The 20,018-nt window shown below is 37.4% G+C and overlaps 2 protein-coding genes across 4 annotated transcripts; one reads left to right on the plus strand and one right to left on the minus strand.

Annotated features, from left to right (window-relative positions):
- Positions 1-595: 595 nt before the first annotated feature.
- On the minus strand, positions 596-15,238 carry ptpn22 (protein tyrosine phosphatase non-receptor type 22). 3 transcript variants are annotated; one of them, XM_040038126.1, is made up of 29 exons: positions 15,136-15,238; positions 14,898-14,997; positions 14,465-14,551; positions 13,512-13,626; positions 12,186-12,294; positions 11,718-11,794; positions 11,239-11,334; positions 10,990-11,028; positions 10,746-10,817; positions 9,732-9,791; positions 9,446-9,588; positions 7,683-7,749; positions 7,505-7,582; positions 7,239-7,325; positions 6,314-6,821; positions 6,152-6,238; positions 5,981-6,055; positions 5,706-5,777; positions 5,429-5,577; positions 3,431-3,458; positions 3,180-3,263; positions 2,977-3,045; positions 2,725-2,858; positions 2,563-2,590; positions 2,021-2,107; positions 1,709-1,812; positions 1,585-1,615; positions 1,420-1,500; positions 596-1,338 (listed from the first exon to the last, which is right to left on the minus strand). In XM_040038126.1, the coding sequence occupies exons 4-29, from the start codon at positions 13,611-13,613 to the stop codon at positions 1,277-1,279; spliced, it is 2,529 nt and encodes an 842-aa protein (XP_039894060.1). In that variant the 5' UTR covers positions 13,614-13,626; positions 14,465-14,551; positions 14,898-14,997; positions 15,136-15,238; the 3' UTR covers positions 596-1,276. The 3 variants fall into 3 exon arrangements, with proteins under 3 accessions (XP_039894060.1, XP_039894061.1, XP_039894062.1); XM_040038127.1 differs by lacking the exon at positions 15,136-15,238 and adding an exon at positions 14,122-14,181; XM_040038128.1 differs by lacking the exons at positions 14,465-14,551; positions 14,898-14,997; positions 15,136-15,238 and having other exon boundaries at positions 2,021-2,083; positions 13,512-14,080.
- LOC120737435 lies at positions 15,052-19,348 on the plus strand. The gene is made up of 5 exons (XM_040038129.1): positions 15,052-15,154; positions 15,954-16,274; positions 16,396-16,713; positions 17,650-17,803; positions 17,932-19,348. The coding sequence occupies exons 1-5, from the start codon at positions 15,121-15,123 to the stop codon at positions 18,098-18,100; spliced, it is 996 nt and encodes a 331-aa protein (XP_039894063.1). The 5' UTR covers positions 15,052-15,120; the 3' UTR covers positions 18,101-19,348.
- The last annotated feature ends 670 nt before the right edge of the window (positions 19,349-20,018 follow it).

Below are 20,018 nucleotides of genomic sequence, written 5' to 3' on the forward strand. Positions count from 1 at the left end.
AATAGGCATATAGCGTCGTAGCTTTGATCACGTTTTAGAGTACAACAGAGTCTCTGAAAAACCTTCATTCTGTTTTCTAAATTTTGTTCCTGTGTGAAGGAAGTGATGGTGTTTTGCTGCCTTTGCTATACCACTGACTACATCTTAGTGCCTTGTACTGTATGTAGTAAGCCTCATTTAAACCTGCAAGGTTTATTTGTTGAGTAGGATGGTAAAATGGGGAGAGGCTAAACAGCCATAGTGTACCATGTTTTTGTTATTTTTTTAAAAAAAAAATGTTGTTCACATGATCCTTTTAAATTTGCATGATATCCAAAAGCAAATAATAATAGCATCATCGTTTTAGAAGATTAGGCCTTTCATATCCCAAACTAGGAGAAAAATGACTTCTTTTTTTTGTCAGAAATGTGGCTTTCACGTGGTCTTAACTTAATAAATCGATGTAGAAAAAAAACACCCCATCACAGCCCTGTCATATCAGGGTTTTGTCATTTCATGTCGCGATGCTCTGTGTGCCAGAAACATGGTTTTCTGTTGTTTGTAATGTGATTCTAGTCTTGTTAAACAAGAGGGAAAAAAACACAATTAGAATGCATACTGTCAATATTTTTTAATAAATAATTTGTGTGTAACCAGTGTATGTAATATAGTTAAGCTTTACAGTTGCAACATATGCATATTAAATATGCATATTCAATGGTCCATTAACTGGACATGTCTTTTAAGGTGGTGTTAGTAGTTTTTAAAACATTTAAAAACCGCAGGTGGTCATGTCAAATATGGCAAACAGACATTGAGTAATGAGCTCTATTTCACAGAAAAAGTCAAGTAATGAACACAAAGTAGCATACCCGTTTCATGTTATGCTGAAAGCATAAAGGCACATATCAAAATATATCTCTTCCATGCCAGATTTGACAGCATTGCTTTGAGCTTTAATGCAAGAAGTGTTAAAACTTCTCACTGCTTACTTCTGCACACAAGTTATTCTAATGACTAGCATTCCTGAGTTCGAACTTTCAAGTCATTCATCTTAGTGGCTGTCCATGTTTTTCTTTTAAAGCTACTGTTTTTTAATTAAAATCCATTTTTGTTCATAAATCGTACGTAACATATTCAGAGCAGGTACCAAGACTCTCCTGTTGGGGGTGCTCTAGTGCTGGTGCTTGTTTGATCGCCACTTAGTCCTGAGGCAATGAGACGAATCTTCTAGCAATGCAATGTGTCACTGTGACCATCATAAGAAACACTTCTACTTTTTATGTTTCCAGAGAAGTCAGACCCAAGTGTCAGGATATTTCCTGGGGCCTTTCGGCTTTCCAAAACGGTTTCCAAATCCTGCGGGTGATAAAAATGATGTTATAATGTATTATGTGATACTGAAATACATATGATTGGTTACAGTATATGTAGGCCTACCAAACTTGAACACTGAAAAAACACTGCATGGTTGAGATGACGCTCCAGGTTGAGTAGGAGGCATTGGAGGGGCAGTTTTTGCTAAGGATATGAGAATTTACAGATCTATTAATTTAAGCTTTCTGATATCAGGACCATATCAAAGTTTTATCTTAGCATACTTACGTCTTTGTTTGTGTTTAAAAAATCTTAGACTCTAGGCAAAGGAAACAAAAACACAAATTAGAGCCGATATCCTTTCAAATATCCCTGAAACGTGCAACTATGTACTTGTATAGCTTACGTTTACCTTTGTTCTACTCATGGCCTTTTCGCTGTTTTTGTCTGATTTGTTTTCTGATTTCTCGTTGTTCAGGGAGGCTCTGCGGTTCACATCACAGTGTTCCGCTTGAGCTGATTAACACAGAAACAGAAAGAAAATGAAATAATTTGTGTTTGAAATTTCGCCAAGCGCGACCTCTAACGTGATCTGCTTTTCACATCAAGAATAATCCCTATGTTGTGAAGTCTTATAGCAAAGCACTTGGTACACAGGTCTTCTAATAACAGTGTGTGTGAGAGAGGCTACTGTGTATTTTGTTTAATGCCTGAACCAACTCACCACTTCCTCCTTCAGCTACAAACACAGTAGGTGGAGCGATCGGCTGAACTACAGTTGGGGGCTCTGCAGTGGAAACACAATGATAAACTACACCCAGCACATAAAGTAGCATTTAGATTAATCATGAATAAAACAAGTAGCAATTTAAAAGTCAAGCTTTCATCACTTGTTTTATCATATCATGCTTCCCAGTGGTGAAAATTAATACTCCAACATTTTCAAAGCAACAAACAAACTTTTGACACCATTTAAAATCATCAAACAGTATTTTTTATGTAACAGTAAGTAAAACAGTTTGGTCACTGGACTAAACCGATTAAAATCCAAACTTGTTATAGTCTATAGTTTTCGTTCCTAACTTTGAAACAGTCTTAATAAGAGCTCTGTGTATATGCAAAAGCCACACCTCCACTGCTCACTAGAAACCACAAAAAGCTTATGATTATGATCAAATATTGCTATTTATACCCTTTCAATGGAAAATCGCTTAATCTCACATCTAAAGAGGGGGGTATCATCAATCATTGAACTGAACAACCTACCTTGTCTTGAACTTTTAGGTCGAACACTCTGTGGGGAAGTGTTTAAAAACAAAAATGTTAAATGTCTTATGGAACTTATCATTTTAATCACTGTTTTGCCTGTTTGCTGTCTTATTTAGAACAGCGTGTTCTATTGCCTTGGAGCTATTTTACCACCATTACCTTGCTCCTGCTCATGACAGCATCGTGGACATTCTTGGGCTGAGAAGTGCCATCCCACTCAGATGATATACCCACCCTTGTTGAGGGGTGCGCTATTTCTAACGGTTGTGGGAAAATGGCGGTTGGCTCAAGAACTAAACAAACAAAAAAACAAATTAAAAAAAAAAAAGAAAAACGCATAGACATCGAGTACTGCTGTTCAAATACACAGCTGTAGCTATCGCTGCTATAAGCAGGTGATGGTCTACTCACTTTCTTCCGTGGCGAGGATGAAGGATTGTCGAGTTCTCTCTGGAAGGGGAGGTGTCAGACTGCGCTCGGCTGCACAATCAAATACAACCAACCGTAAACTTTTACATTTCTTATTAGGTAACAGTTACCTCATTCACTGTTTTGCATGCAAGTGTTTTACTCTAAAACAAGACTTGAAGGCAAACATCAAAGCTAGATTGTACCTTTGGCAGGCTGTGGGGGAGATGGCGGCTCCACAGACGGAGAGTAAGTACAGTTTGAAGAAAGGTCAGGATCATTTACTGGTCCTACAGTACAAAAAAGCAATGCTATATAAATCATCGCAAAGCACATGTAGAAATATCCTGCTAATTGTGAGAATTTATGAAAATGTAAAATTAAATTTTTTTTTAATCGTTGTAGAATTTTATATAGGTATAGTTTATTACGCTGTTAATAATAAATAAAATCTTACCTGTGAAGGTCATTTTCACTTTTAGACTCTACAAGAAAGAAAAGTGACCCACGGTTATCTATATCTACATCTCAGAAATATTTCCAAAAAAGTATACATTAATTTCAGTTTTATTTTAGATCATGAAATCTAACATTAACTGTCGCTAAATGACTACTTTAATTATAATGACCTTTTAAATATTTTTTAACTCCTCTTTCTCTCCTTACAAGCAAAAGTTTGTTCGCAGAACTAAAAGGAAGCAAAAGGGAAACTACACAACCACTAACCATGTACAAACACAACAGGGATAATACTCAGCAAGGCATTTATTCTTACTACATCTAAACAGTTACCGCTATTGTTTTGTAAGGGAAATGGTTTTGAAAACGGTAGTGAATCAACAACGTGAGTTATCACAAACCTTGACGTGTGTCATTGTGACATTTCTGGGTGTAACATTGCACCCACATGTTCTGGGACGCACATAATTACTAATAACTACTGTAAATGAGTAAAATGAATAACAGATACAAACTGATTCCAGACCCGATTCCAGAAAAGCAGTAAATGAAAACAGAAATTAAGATTAAGTAAATCTCATGAAGTCATATTTTATTTGCAACAGAACACAGAAAACATTTTAAAGGTTTAAACTGAGAAACCGTCCCACTTTGGGAAAAACTATTAGCTCATTTTGAATTTGATTGTAGCAACATGTATAAATAAACTGGTAACCAGCAACAAAAGGCAGGAAAAACAAGAGGTACTAAAAAGAACACAGTAGACAATTATACAAATAAGTCATCACTGTTGCTAAGATCACTTAGCAACAGTCAGTACCATGACTTGGAGGAAAAAGGAGCATCTTTTAGAGGCAGAATGAAAGATGGCAAGAGGCTCGCCAATCTGCAAACAACTGTATCTACAAGCACATTCATAATGTTGCTCAGTGTAAAATTGTATAAATATTTCATCATCAATAGCGTGCAAGGGACAAGGCTGAAAATCAACATTGGATGCCCTCAGGTGGCACTGCATTGAAAACATGAATGGTTTTGTTACGGAAATCGCTGCATGGACTTAGGAACACAAAAATCATAGTCTGTGAACACAGTTTACCACACCATGCACAAGTACTTGTTAAAACTCTATCATGCAAAGAATAAGATGCACACATGATCTAGAAAGGCCACCATCCTTTTAAACCAAAGCTCATTTAAAAGGCAATGTGGAAAACTGTAAATTTGAAATTCTTTCTGGAGAGCATGGATGCCGTGTCCTCTGAACTAAAGAGAAGTGGGACCACGTCGCTTGTTATCAGCGCTCGGTTCAAAAGCCTGCGTCTCTGATGGTACAGGGGTGCATTATTGCCTATGTAATCGGCAGTTTGCACGTCTGCAAAGGCACCATCATGGCTGAAAGGTGCATGCAACCCCATCCCAACATTTTTGAGACATGTTGCTGCAATCAAATTCAAAATGAGCCAGTCTTTTTCTTCAAATGTTTGTCTTGATTTGTTTTCTGTTTTCTACTGTGAATAAATTATGTGATTCTGAGTTTTGCAGACCATTGCATTCTGTTCTTATTTGTACTTTACACAGTGTCCCAACCTTTTACAACTGTGTTTGTTGAAGCTGCAAAGCCTCGTGAGCGAGAAACCCAAAAACCAGTTATCAGTCTGGTGACTGAGAATAACCGCAGTCAAGAGTAAGAGCTATTATTTATTTTAAGCTCTGCATGTATTTCGAATAATATAAAAAATTGACAATGTCTATAAGTCTCAGGTTTGGTTAGAACGACCAGTTCCTTAATTTGCTGCAGCGCAACACTAGAGATAAGCGAGATAACCTCCTGCAACATGTTTTGTTTATAGATCACGATGACTAATACAAGAAAGCTGCTCAAGTAACCGGTAGATTGATTATATGTTTAATGGGCTGTTGATTCTTTCTTTTTCTATTTCTCAGCATTACTGACACATTTTGCAGGAATTCTGTCTAGAGAATTCTTTCTTACCTTACTCCTCTCAAAAGATTTCCTCTCATTCTGAAATGTAGTGGCTCCAAGATTTGAGTTGCCAAACCATTCTGAAGACATTCCTATTACATTCAGGTTCACCGCTGGTGCGACTGCTGGTATGACCTCTGATTTCTGCTCCACGGGAGCTGAAAAGTCAAAATAAGCAATTTCATTAATCAATTGTCTTTTTATGAAAACTGAAATACTTGAAAAAGCTTTTTCATTTTTTAAAATTACTGTTTCATCATTGAGATTTCTGAAATTATGAAGTTACCCTGATCAATAGCCAGCTCAAAAGATTCAGGGGTTCTTTCTGGAAGTGGGGGTGCAGGTGAGGGGGGACTGCCTGGAAGTAAGGAAAAGTATCATAGTGTATCAATAATAGTGCACTTGCTGAATAAGATGATTGCAATATGAAGGATTTTGATCAAATAAGATCTTATTGCAAGTGCTCAGTAAACGGTTGATGCATTGGAAACTGTGTGTAATATGTTGCAGACATCTACATACTTAATAGGCTCATTTTATTTTCCAGTTACGTGTTCTTACCACTAATTTCTGTAAGTGCATCAGCAGCAGCATCGTGTGGAATAACTAATAACCTTTCAAAAGGGTCAGATACCTCTGAAAGACAAAATTGCAACATGTTGCATCATTTAAGTAAGCATCCCTTAAACTAACAGCTCATATTCCAGATGTATGTTCACTATGGGCCCTAACCTGTATCCACAGCCAGCATGTAGGATTCTGGGGTTCGTTCAGGTAGTGGAGGAGGGTCTTCTCCAGAAGTACAGACTTCACCGGTGTCTGCAAAAACAGAAAAATCAGCTGCTATTTGTTGCTCATCTTGAAACTAACACATGCACAGGCACTAGCACTGACCTGAAGCAGGTGAGTTGGCCTCCAGAGTGTGGTCATTCAAAAATAATGAGGGTGCACTGAAAAGAGGGCTAAATGTCCATTCTGTGGTCTCCTCAGCAGCACCCGTGTGTCCCCCATCTGATGACGGAGAACTCAAACCAGTGTCAAAGTAGGGGTCCTCCACCATTGAACAAATGGCTGCTGCTATATCTGGTGAGGGCTGACGGATCAGTGACGGTACACTATCACTCTCTGCAACCAATTCTTCTTCTGCTGAAGGAATTCTCTGATTTGCATGCACCATCCAGGGTACTTCATTCAGGTCCTGGGGAATTGACTCAGGAGAGGTCTGGAACAGAGGCCATTGTTGCTGGTCTGTGTGCATGTCCTTGGCGTTCAAGAAAAGTAGGTTTTCTGAAGAAGCCAAAGGACTGTTGTACTGTGGTAGGAAGGCCCGTTCCTCGTCAAGCAGATGCTGAAATTGTGGCAGAAAACCAGACTCCTCACCTGGGATAAAGATCTCAGAGACCTTTAAGAGGAGAATGAGTTGCATCAAGAATAGATTATTGATTATAATTTGCATGTAAATTCAGTATGCTTGTAAAATATGAATGTTCTCAGCTCCGTTTAATATTTTGTTTAACAGTAAATAAAAGAAGTGTACAGCAGCAGTTTCAACAGAGCACAGAGGTGTCACTGCCTTCTTAGTTAATTTTCAAATCTGCCAGTTTGATGATTTTCCGCTTTGATCATGTGACTAGATTCTATTTTAATGTTGCTGAAACCACAAGAAAGCCTGCCACATCTACTGTTTCTGTTTTACAGATTCAGATGGCTGTGCGTTTCGGTATGCGTTGATGAAGCACACAACCAAAACCATGTCGTCTCTGCTTCTAGCTAGTCTCTGTCTAAGCTCACTAACAATAATAAATCTCTGGTTACTTACCTCGTTTTGGAAAGTCTGTTCATCTACAGACTGCAAATATCTCTGAAATAGTAACTTGATGGTTCTGTAGACAAGGTCATATTGTTCCTGAGATTAAACAACAAGAATTTGTTCTGTTAGGTAGCATAACTTTGGGGCACGATTCACGAAACAAAACTGACATTAACTGGCATTACTGTTATATAAATTGCTTGAAATTTGTTTCTGTTGATTGGAAGACTTGTTAGATGTGATGGTTTGCATTATATTAATAAAACATCAGGTACCTTGGTTTGAACTAAAGATGGCCTCTGGGTTCTCATGCTTTGAACTAAATTGTAGATGCTGAAATCTGAAGTGATCATCTATAAACGAGCACACAAAAGTAATGGAAAGGTTGGCAATTTTACAGTTAAACGCATCTGTCGTACAAAATGTACAGCAAGGCAGAGAAGAATAGCTAACCTGTTTCTTTAGGAGGTTCCAGGTATAATCAATGACGCACAAGGCTCCTGTTCTACCACAGCCAGCACTGCAAATACACAACAGAAAAACGTCCCATTTTTCAGACATTTGCAGTATAACTGCCCATATGCTTCTTCAACTATGCTATACTTGCCCTACATATATGTAGCATAGCTGAAGAAGGCATTAGGTACGATGGTACATCTAATGGCTAAACCACAACCACTGCAGCAATGTCTGTAACTATTCACAGCTTACGACTCCCCTCGTCAGCTGAATTAAGTACAAAACTCTTTCTCAGGACAAGAAAACCAATGAAAACTGGCGCAATAAAAAAAATAAAACTTTAATAATAGTTTTAGCAACCATGTTGTGGTGACCTGTCACAGATGTGGGGTGGCTTGGTGATATGTAGGTTAGGTTATATCTGCTACAAACTCAACAGTACATGGCTGACTCATCATGAGGAGTGTCATGGTTTCACATGTTAATAGTTTCTGAACAGTTTAGTTAAGCATAAGCATATAAAAAATATAATATTTATTTATGTAAAAAAACAAAACAAAAAAACAATCAGTATGTGACAAAGTAACAGTATGTGACAAATCTATACTTGTTTGTGTTTCCTCAGAGGGAAAGTATGATGCAGAACTGGAAACAAAATGATACAAACTTTCTACACAACTGACAAGCTCACACAGGTGCAATCCCACATGCCCCAAGGTTTTCTATTTGGACTTATCTAAGTCACAAGCTCTTGCTTTAGCCATAGTGTAAGTGCTGGAAAATTTTAGGGGGAAATGTCTACATATATACTTTACAACCCAGTGGGGTTTTGGCCAACCACCTACAAACATTTCCTGTTAAAAGAATAGCGTCTAACCTCGAAGCCATATTGCTGGGGACCTGTACACGTTGCCCACAAGCAGTACAAACTCGATCTCCTTTGATCTGCTTTTTTTCTTTAACATGTTAGAAAGGAGCGATGGCATTTCATACAGTGTGGTACTTTCTGCTCGTGCGTGTACTGATCAGATAACAAAGCAATGTTGAGAAATATAAGTAAAGAATAAAAGAGTGACAACAACCTCAATTTCTATAATGGCTTCATGCTTTACTTTAAAAGAAATCGCACGCGAACTTTCAAACTATTTAAAACAAAAACAAAAAACAACGTACAAGAATAAAAGAGTCACGTTTTCATTTACCTGAAATATTTTTTTCACGTGTAGTTTCATTTTTAGTTGAAATCAATTGAATTATTTCTTGAATCCAGTTAAAAGAAATACTTTGAAATACTTGAGAGAAGACCAACACCATATTCTGATTTCTTTGCATTAAAAAGCAACGCAATCTAATTTACATTATATTTAGAAAATCAATCGCTACAAAAATTGACCCCAAGCTGGTGATTCAAGTTGTCCTGAGTGACAGGATGTGAAATTTAAGCATGTGAAACCAACAGTGACAAAAGCCTCCTTTCAGTTGGACCGGTGCACCTTTTACTTTAAAGGTTGAGCTGTGTACATTCTGATTCATTTCTGGTTTCGCCAAACAGCATCAAGAACATTTTTCTTAAGAACAATGAACAGAGCTTCCAACAATATAAGCATTACCTATTAAAAAATAAAGATCAGCTTTGCAGCTCATTTTTGAGCAAGACAATCCACTTCACTCATATGTTAACAGGATGTATATTTTGCCTTAACACCTACAGTAACTCCAGCCATGCAGTAAGTTCAAGTTCTATTCAAATGCCTGACCTGCAGTGGATGCAAATAGGGACGTCATCATGGGCTTGATAAGAGCGCATTTCATGCAACATGTCCAGAATGGGAGGGATGGAGTCCGGTACTCCGTGATCTGGCCAGTTGACATAGTGCAACTGTTTCAAGGTTCGGGAACTCTGAAAAAAATTCAAAGTATTGTACACATTTAAAATGCAAGCGTCTTTTTAGAGCACATTAAACTTCATAGTTATATTTTGGGGTTCAAACCCAACAGTCAAATACAACCACAAAAGTTAGGCAGTCTATAAACAGTGCTTACATTGTGATAGGTCAGCCTTAGGGTCCTGGTCAGATAGTCTCCTTTGCTTTCTTCAGAGTCCTGCACAAAAAGTTTTTCTTTAACCTAAATTCTTGATCTTGCTGCTTACAAAATTATGGTAAAACAATGTAAGACTTAAAAAAAAGTATAATTAGGTATAGTGTATGTGCATGGCATACAGTACTGGTCAGTTTACAGAGATTCATCATGGGTGTGAACGGTAATTTGGGGCTTATTTGGGATTTTCACTAATCTCCACAGGCTCAAATTTATACATAAAAAGTCAAAAAATCCTTTAGCATAAAAAGAATTGGATTGACAGCACTGGTTGGATTGAACAATGCTCAGAACAATGCGAAGGTACAGTGAAAATCTATGGAGACCTGTAGATTTACACAAAATGGGAAAGTCTTTTTTAAAATTGTAATGAACCGAGTTTTACGTCGCCATGGACTGAGAGGCTGCTCACCAAGAAAAAAGCCCTGCTCTAAAACTGACCCCTTAACTCTCAAATGAAATTTACAGGTGCCCAAATAAACAAGCCAAAGGCCTTTGGCTTAGAAGTTTTATGGTCAGACAAGACAAAGGTTAAGCCATTTGGCCACAATGACAAAAGCTGAGGTTTTTTAAATTTAATGATATCTAATTTGTGAAGTGTGGTTATAAGCTATGCTAAGAAACCAACCAATTTAAATCAACTCTACCAACTCTGTCAAGAAGAGTGGTCAAATATCCAACCAGAGTTATGCCAAGCTACAAAAAGCAAAGCAAATCTGGGTGAGGCGCGACTTGCTAAGGGACATTTAACCAAATATTAGTTGTATGTATTTGAGACCGTATGAATAATGTTGACCCTGTGTGGATTAGAGAAAATCCAATGTTGATTTGTAAAGTAGTTAAATATATTCAGTATAGCAAATACTATAGTATAGTATATATTCAGTATAAGTTTTTGCATCAGATCCATTAACCTATTCATCTTGAAAATATGAATAGAGAACAAAAAGTACTCACACAGTAAACTTTAAAAGGCTCACAAACGAACGGCTCCTCGTGTTTCTGTGGCCAGTAAACCTCACACTTTTTCTAAACAAAAAAAAAAAATCAATCATACAAGTGTAACAAAAGTACTCTCAATTTAAACAATACATCAAACGATAATAGTTAACAAACTGACACCAGGCTGGTGTATAAACATACAAATATAGAGAAAATTCTGTATGGTGAGAAAAAAAGTGGAAAGCAGAGAGAAGTTTACCTTTCCCATCTCAAACTCTCGACAGGCCATCACGACAACCTAGAATCATGAAGATGTGTAAAAAAAAAAAATCATAGATCTAAAAATAAATAAATAAAACATTTTTAAAAGATATGTGAACTGGGATGGGGATCTGTATCTCAGCTACTGTGGCCAAAGTCACAGCTCTTTTAATCTTAATTTAATTTTCAACTGAAGAAATGAAGCAAGTTGTGCTATCTTAAATGCACCTTGTGGTGTAGACCTTACCTCTATCTTGTATTCCCAAAGCATCCTCAAGAAGTCCACTACTGTGTGGGGCAGAGGACCCTGAGTAGCAATGTAAGCCCTGGAGTTTGATACTCCCTGCACACAAAACACAGTAGTTACATTTGCACAAACCATATTTCAGTCGGGACCCCCGTGGCCAAAAGAAACCTGTTATCTCTAATGCAGCAACTATTTGGCAGCATATACCTCCCTAGCCTTCCACTCACAGATATTGGCAGAGAGAGCAGCAGCAAGACTCTGGCTCAGAATGTAGCAGAGATCAGTGCAACCACAGATAATGTTAAAAAGCTTAGAACAGCATAAAAAAGAGAAGCTGGGGTACAGTTGGTTTGTAAAGTGGCCAATCCACTGTGGCCAGGCTAAAGCAGCCTAAATAGTGCACTTATGACGTTTGTCAATGAAATGTGTAGAAGCTGAGCCATCAGTGGATATAAGCTAAAAGGGACCTTGTTCTTTACCTTGAGGAAACTGGCGTTGATGTAGTCTGTGTCATTTTTTGATGTGACAAGAGTAAGCTTTACTCTGGTGTGGTCAACTACAAAAAGAAAAATATTTAGTTATGAATGTTGGAAAACCTAAAAAGATTCCGAGTGTGCTTACGTTCTCACCTTGTGGCAAAAGAAATGAACAGAATTAGAATAAAATAAAGATGAAAATATAATAAAATATGTTAATGTTTGTAAGCTTTTCCATGGATCTAGTCTACCTTGTCTAATTTAAATAAATATAAGAAACTTAAGTAGATCTGTTGATCAAATTTAATTTACAATATTGACTAAATGGAGCATTACATACTGTTTATATGGTTTTTTTGGTCACTGGCACAACACTATAGGTAATAATATACTTTAAAACAAATCTAGAAGTATTCCTTAATGCAGAAAACTGTAAAACTGTTGTATTTTTATACATTTAAACAAGCTTACAGGGCAGAATGTCCTTGTATCGGTTCTTCTTGATGTTTTCCTGCTTTTCGGCTGTTTTGCTAGGATACGTCTTGTCCGTTCGGTACTTTGTTGACTGACTTTTCAACCTCTGAAAAACACAAAAAGAAATGTAAATGCGTTGCATTCATAAAGACTTTTCATCATAGTTCCTAGACGCTATCTAAATGCCAAAGAGCTATTTTTGTCACGTTTTGCTGATGTGTCATACTGAAACAACCTCCAAGCTTATATTGAGATACGGGTATCATGTAAATGCATCTAAATTTTATTTAATTTGCCAAAACAGCAGATGGGTAATATGAGTTTCATGGTAGTGTTTCCTGTGCATTTACTGGAAAAGCTCTTTTTTCATAGTGCAGATGCTTTAAGGTCATTAGCAACTGATAGAGGAGAGTGAATAAAAAGTGGGCATGTAACCAGCAAATTACATGTGACCAATGGCACATTGTCACATGTGGTCAGTTTTTATGTGATTCAGCCTCAGACGAAGAATCTGTGACTCATTCGAGCTCAAACTGACATGATGGCTGACAAACTGAGAGGACCTCGATTCTAAATCACCTAAGCGGAAGCTCGGACTCTCAAGTTAAACTCACGTTTGTGCTTGCAGGACTTGTTGAGACATTGGTCTTTTTGTTCTGAGGCCAGTTGAGGCAGATCTAAAAGAGTCTGCTAAAGGACTTGAAATACATCTGCACTTCTCTAACACTACAAAGTGCTTTTTGTCCTCAGAGGAAGTGATGCAATGGACTCTTTCCTCTGGAGTGGTTGGGGTGGCAGCAGTATGACAGCAGAGGGGCAGCATGTGAAGCACACAGCGCTGTCTTCAGGCACCGCCATGTCACTCATCACCATGGCAGCAGCCCACAGATGATGTCACCCTGGGGTTAACACTTCTCAGGCACAATTTAGTATGTTTGCTTGAGTATGTTTGTCTGTGTGTGTGTGTGTGTGCGCGTGGTTGTTGTTGCTGCTAGTCGTCAGTCGTGTTACAGGATTTTTGCTTACACTTCTTCCTTGTTGTGCCTTTAGTGACAAGCATCAATACAAAGAGGAAGAATGAAAATGGCGTTGGAACCCTCCGAAAAATACCAGTGTGGTACTTCCCTCAGTGTGATGTCTTTTGTAAAAAAACCTAAAAATCGGGAAGACTCAGAACTTTCAGTTTCGCCGTGCTTACTGTCAATATAAAAATACACCTTTTTTTAGCGTGTGAATGTGAAAACCATCGAGAAATACAGCATGTCTTCTGGGTTGAGAATTTTTAGCTGTACTTCAACAAGAGGAACAGTACTGTTAACTCACCACAAACTCCCCAGCAATGCCGTTAGGTGCCTCCTCAGCCGCAGCCTCCTGTCTTTCCAGGTCATCCAGGAAGCTTCTCAGAATCCTGACCTGCTGGTCCATAGCTGGATCTTCACTGTGTGGGATAGGGCAGTTTTCATAGGCATTTCATGGCACAAAGGTCCTTGTCCACAGGTCATGGATAGGCTTGCTAAGCTTGGGGACAGGACTGAGGCTGTTACGTTGCTCCGCTACAGAGCACTTCTGTATTGTAGCTCTCACATGAAGGAACTGGTGTAAGGGAACTTCTAAACTGTCTTACAGAATGTAAGAGGAAGCTAACAGGTTCTGTGGTCAGATTAAAAATATTGCCGCGCCCCCTGTGGGTTTCTCTCACAGGGTCCTAAAGTCACCCGGGTGTTCTATTGCATAAATATGTAGCAAAGGGGATGGTAGGGGAAAACAAACATATATTTATGCACATAAACTGTCAAAACAGGTGATCTTAATCAAAAGCAGTCTAGCCAGTTGTACAATATTTTAAATACACAAGCCAAGTGGAGGAGAAACGCATGTAGGGATAGAGCCTAAGACAGAAGAAAGAGGGAGCGCAAGTGTCAAAGATAATCACCCTTAGTTGCTCAGCAGTAATCCACTCAGAGCTTTGGGAAGTCTTCATGTACCTACCTTACTGTACAGCAGACATTTTTGTAATTGAAGTGAGACAGGATGATAAAAAAAATCTTGTGAATCTCAGCTAGCACAAATTCATGCAATTTGTTTAGTGGTTAAGCAACAATACTTTTAAATTCACAATGTGTACATAAAAAGAGTAGTGGGAGGAGCTATGTTTTCAGGAACCACGGGCAATAACTCACCCGTTAAAGACTTCCCTTTCTTAAATATACATAAAAGCTCAGCGTTGAAAAGAGTGTGGCTTAAAAAAAATACAAATGAAAAAATACATTACTTACCAAAGTGCTCCCGGGCGTGGATGTTGCCTCGTTTGTCAGTCAACCTTCAACTAATGCTTTTGTCCGGGGTGGCATCATGAAGAAGTTCTGACAGGACATTGCTACATTTAGCAGGTGCTGAGCGCCACATCAGTCGAATAGTGACATCTAGTGGCTTTGTAGTAAACTAATGGAGACATTCTGACACTCAACTGAATGTTACATTAGTCACCGGTTTACAGTATATATCGGGAAAATATAACTGGATAATATCAAAGCATCCAAGACAGACTAGCGAATAACAAAAGGTTAAACGAAGATTTTTGCCATGTTTTTTCCAGTCATAAAGAATCAAGCATCTGCTGTGCAAATGTATTTCATGCTGCTCGTAATAATCAACATCAGTGTCCGATAAACTATGATTAACTAGATTAAAGAAATGGGAATTTCTTACCAGGTAAAGTGAAGTGCAGCTCTTATGTGGGGAGGGTTCCCACTCTTTCACTTCTGTGTCACTAGTTAGTATTGCTGCATGTTACACTCGTGTTCAAGGCCTAGCATAGACGCAAAAGCATTTATGTAACCCACAACGCACCTACAGGAAGCTAAGATCACCACAGTCCACCTCTACAGTTTCCTGATTGTCGATTATAGTTGATTCCAAACCTGACATCAATATGAAGATATTTTACCTCGTTTTGCTTTTTCAAGGTGAGTGAACTATAATTTAAACCTTCTATGAAAGAACTTACTAAGCTAAATCCTTTCAGCACCTTAATCATCATTGTTTATTCTCTCTCTTCCACGCTCTATTTTTGTAATTTATTCCACTTCCGTTCTTTGTGACTTTAAACTGTAAAATCACGGCTTATTCTAGCATCATAGATAAAAACTCTGATTTCATATCAATATTTTTCAGTCACAGTAAACTTACTATTTCATATATAAATCCGTCATAAATTTTTTGGTATGTGAAAAAAAAAATGCCGTTTCACTTTCATATCCTGAAATTCTTTAAGATTTAAAATTATAATTAAAACATACAAGCCTATAAAAATTCTTGAATGTACTCCTTATTGAAATATTTATTTACGAAGAAAAACATGTTTAAATTAACATGTTTTTTTCTTTAAACCTTAAATTCAATTAACACGTTAACTATTTTTTGGGAAACATTTTTCGTGAAAGGTGGAATAGAAACATATATATATATATATATATATATATATATATTTACTTTACATACTGTTAAATGAAAGAAAAGTGTTGTAAATGCACACAGGATGTTTGACAACACCTACCCCCATCTCTCAAGTACTCATTAGGTGGTTTTTTTGCTTGTGTTTTTTTCTCGGGCTTTTAGTGACAATTATTCTAGCATTTGTGCTATCTGACAATCAAAATTTGAAGGTAAACTGCAAACTCATATTAATTCGAATTAAAAACTGAATAACATTTTTATGATTTACCAGACTACAAGGATTTTCTTTCTGTCTGCCTTGTATTTCAGCAAGTCTTCAGCTTGAATGTGATAAAGAGATCACAGCCCATGTTGGAGGTGAATTTATCCTTAAATGCAAGTATGGCATAAATCATTTTCTGTACAGCAAAAAGTATTGGTGCAGAGGGCCCTCCAGAAGCAATTGTGAGATTGTGGCAGACTCAGAAAACAGGCGAAACACACACAGGTCCCAAGTGATAGATTTAAACAGAAGGGGGCTGTTTGTGAAAGTCACAAATCTCCGATTTGATGATGCTGGAGCGTACTGGGTTGGGATTGATAAGATATATGCTGACATCATGACCCAAGTCAAAGTGATTATCACTGAAGGTAAGAATAAACTTAGAACTTAGAAAATAAACATTATTTTACAATAACAGTGAAATATGCTGCTTCGCAGCCTCTGTTTGGTGTTAGGCTGACTGGACTGACATTTCTTTTTTTGTGTCAGTTCCAGTGTCCAAGCCCCGACTTTGGCCCCTGAGCTCTCTGGTGGACAGGCCAACATGTTGGGGGAAGTCAGTTACCTTACGCTGTGGTTGTGCAAAGGGCACTGGTGTTCGTTATGCCTGGTATCAGCACATTGACAGAAAGGACTTCCTGCTCCATAAGTCTTCAGACTTGTATCTTCACTGTGGCGCAGTTCAAAAGGACTGTAGTTATTTCTGTATTGGCAGTAATGACATAAGCAGTGAGAAGAGTGAGCTCATCTCTGTGCAGGTTCTGATGCCTGCAAACAGCAGCTGTATCTATGTTGTTAATATTCAGGGTAAGAAAAAAATGTGATATTCCATTGTGCAAATATAAATGTGAGAACTGTCTTTACAGTGATTTACTGATTAATAAAATGCTTTTAGAACAAATGCAAAAAATGTAAAAAAACAAAAAACAAATAAAAAAACATGCAGCATTTTTATAACAACTATTTATATTTACTGACAATATACAATGACTAAAACAACAAGTCAATTATTATATTTCATTTTAAAACATGGCAAGTGTTCTGTTGTAATGTTTGAGCATCGACATGGTTCTGTTCCCATAGTGATAATTTATTTAGTTAGTTTGTTTTTTAATTTAGAATGAGATTTTTTTCAACATTAAGACATTAATTTAAACTTAAAATATTTAGTTTAAGTTTAATAGCGTAGTTAGCGTAGCGTAGATGATTTACACCATTCATAAATGTCCCATGAAAAAGATTACAATATTCATAGCCTCATATAGTAGTGGCAAAAAATAGACTATTTGTGCATTTGTGACACTTTAAAGCCATAAATTTATGATGAAATTAAAATGGCATTTAATAATTGTTTTTATGCAACTTGTGCATGCATGCGTGCATGTCTGCGTGTGTGTAGTATAGTAAACTATTGCTTGGAAGAAAGGATTAAAGACATCGTGTGTAAGTTTTGACTTCAGTGACTCCTAGAGGTTATAACAGATATGACCGTATGTACAAACCCTTTATGTACAATTTTTCCTTAGGGTCATTCTATTTTTTTATTAACAAAAATCAGGTCATTAGTATTATATTCTAAGCATAAAAACACAATAAACATAAAAGAAAGAGTTTAAAGTTACCATGAAATATTCTAAACAACAACGTCTGTTTTCTTCTCTCTTGTTTTTACAATGCTGTAAAAGCTTCATCCTCAAGGTCTATAAAGCATTATCATTGTAATCTTTTCTTTTTCATTACCAGGTCAACCAATTTATGACTGTGCAGACAGAATGAGCACAACCACAGTCACAACACCAACTCTGACCTCCTGCCTAGTTATTATGAACATCAGTGATGACACAAGAAATCAATCTTTACAACTGAATGAAACCACTCAAGGCTTTTTTTTCATCAGGTTAGTCAATATGCTACTTTTTACTTTATGGAAGAATCACTAAAGGCTGAAAAGAGAATTTAAATTTGTTGAAATTTCACCATAAGATGCGGTCTGAAAACCTGCCCTACTTCCCTTTTCTTTTCTAGATCATTGACGGGACTGCCAGTGTGGTACATATTACTGCGTTGGAGTTCTTTTCTGGCCTTGTTGATAATCATTTGCACAGCTGTTAAATGCACAAGAGGAAGATACAAAAAATATGCCAACCAGAAGAAAAATATTCATTGCAGGCGAATTTACCATGCGTGTCAGTGACCTGAATTTTACTGTGGTAGTTCTGTGGAAGTTAGAATGATGCCTCTGAGATAGCGGCTTTGTGGCTTAATTGTTGGCCAAAGTTCTTTGATCATGTGGGCATGTTTGTGAAGAGGGTAGGGCATAACATGTCAGACTGTTTATCAGAACGACTCATGCAATACTGACCAAAGTGGTCTGTTATTTATTTGAAATACTAGAGTTTGAAAGAGTCTACAAGACCATTGAAATAACAGTTTTAATTATGATTGCTTTATCAGATCAACTTTTCATATAGTAGTTACACAATTTTGTATACATTAGTTATACAAAATATTGACATTAAAACCAACAAAGCTTTTCAGAAGGCAGCTAATGATGATTATCACGATCAATGAAAATAAAAGGACTTATGGTATTGTCTTAGGTAGTGGAAATAAATGTAAACAAACTTCAGATATTTTACCTTCTATCTAAGGCACTCTTCACTTCTATAAACTGATGGAGAGTACCAGGTATTTAACTTTTATTTACCTCTAAGTGGACATATCTCCTTTGTGGCATTCCTGACTCAGACCTAGTCATGTTAGTCCACTATACAGATATATGGAGAGTCATAAGAGAGACATTCAAGAGGATTGTTTTAATAATAATGATGATGACTAAGAATGTAGCCCAAGATTATTAAAAAGGTGTGTTTCAGGTCCCTGAATTTCCACATGAATTAGACTGATGATTATAAAAATATATAAATAAATTTGCAGTAAAACAGTCATTGACTACCATGTACTTTTGCTGTTTTTGTATTAGCGACATTAATTATCCTTAAACTGTGGAGTCTGGAAGTTTTATATGATAAATGGTTTATTGCTGTTACAGGTTATGAAGAAATGCAAATACCTCACCCACTTATTGTGAAATCAGTATCACAACAATGTGTCAGTACTTGGGCGTTGTAGGGCATTAAAATATGTCATATCAGGTTGATTAAAATTCTAGTGCTGCTGGCTCAACACTAGAAACAGACTAAACTATAAGGTAGAATTCAGCAATATTATCCTTGAATTAGTGATGTATATGAACTGTAGCATACAGTTGTCCAAATATTTAGTTTACTGGGTCTCGACTGATACTATTTTGTTTCCATTCTCAGAGAAAGTGTCAGAAAATTCCAGGTTAATTACTACTCACGTTGTACTGGAGTTGATTTCGTTACACTTAATGTTAAAATAATAAAACTTTTCATTTCAGACATTATAAAATCTCTCTGTATTTTATATATTTCATATTTAGCAGTGATACTACTTGGGTATTTGATTTCTCTCTTAAAGATGTACCAATATACCTATGTGCAATATAGGTATTTTGGTACATATACCTTGGTAATATACAATATATGTACCAATACACCTACCAATACCGGGGCCTCCTCTCAGTGGGACATGCCCTGGACACCTCGACAAGGAGGCATCCTGGTTGACAATTCTACTCTGAGCCCCTTCGAATGGCTGAACTTCTCCCCCTAAGATCATCCACCTTTCAGAGAAAGCTCATTTCTGCCACTTGTATCTGTGACCATAGGTGAGGGTAAAGACATAGAAAGACCAGTCAATCAAGAGCTTCACCACCACAGACCAGTACACGTCCATATCACTGCAGCCGCAGCACTAATCCATCAGTCAATCTCCCGCTCCCCTCTCCTGCTGCTTCACACTCGGCTGTGAACCACTTCAGTGCAAGCTGGAGGCTACAAGCTGTATCCTTTATCCAAGGTTCAACTAACAGACTCTCTTCTTGCCAGCACCCCGGCATAGACTTTTCCGGGGAGGCTGAGGAGTGTGATCCCCCAATAGTTGGAGCACACCCTCCAGTCAACCCCTTCCCAAAGATAGGAACCACTACCCCGGTCTGCCAATCCAGAGTTACCACCCCTGATCTC

Source organism: Simochromis diagramma, unplaced genomic scaffold (genome assembly GCF_900408965.1).
Source record: "Simochromis diagramma unplaced genomic scaffold, fSimDia1.1 OVJJ01000061.1, whole genome shotgun sequence".
Lineage (NCBI taxonomy): Eukaryota > Metazoa > Chordata > Actinopteri > Cichliformes > Cichlidae > Simochromis > Simochromis diagramma.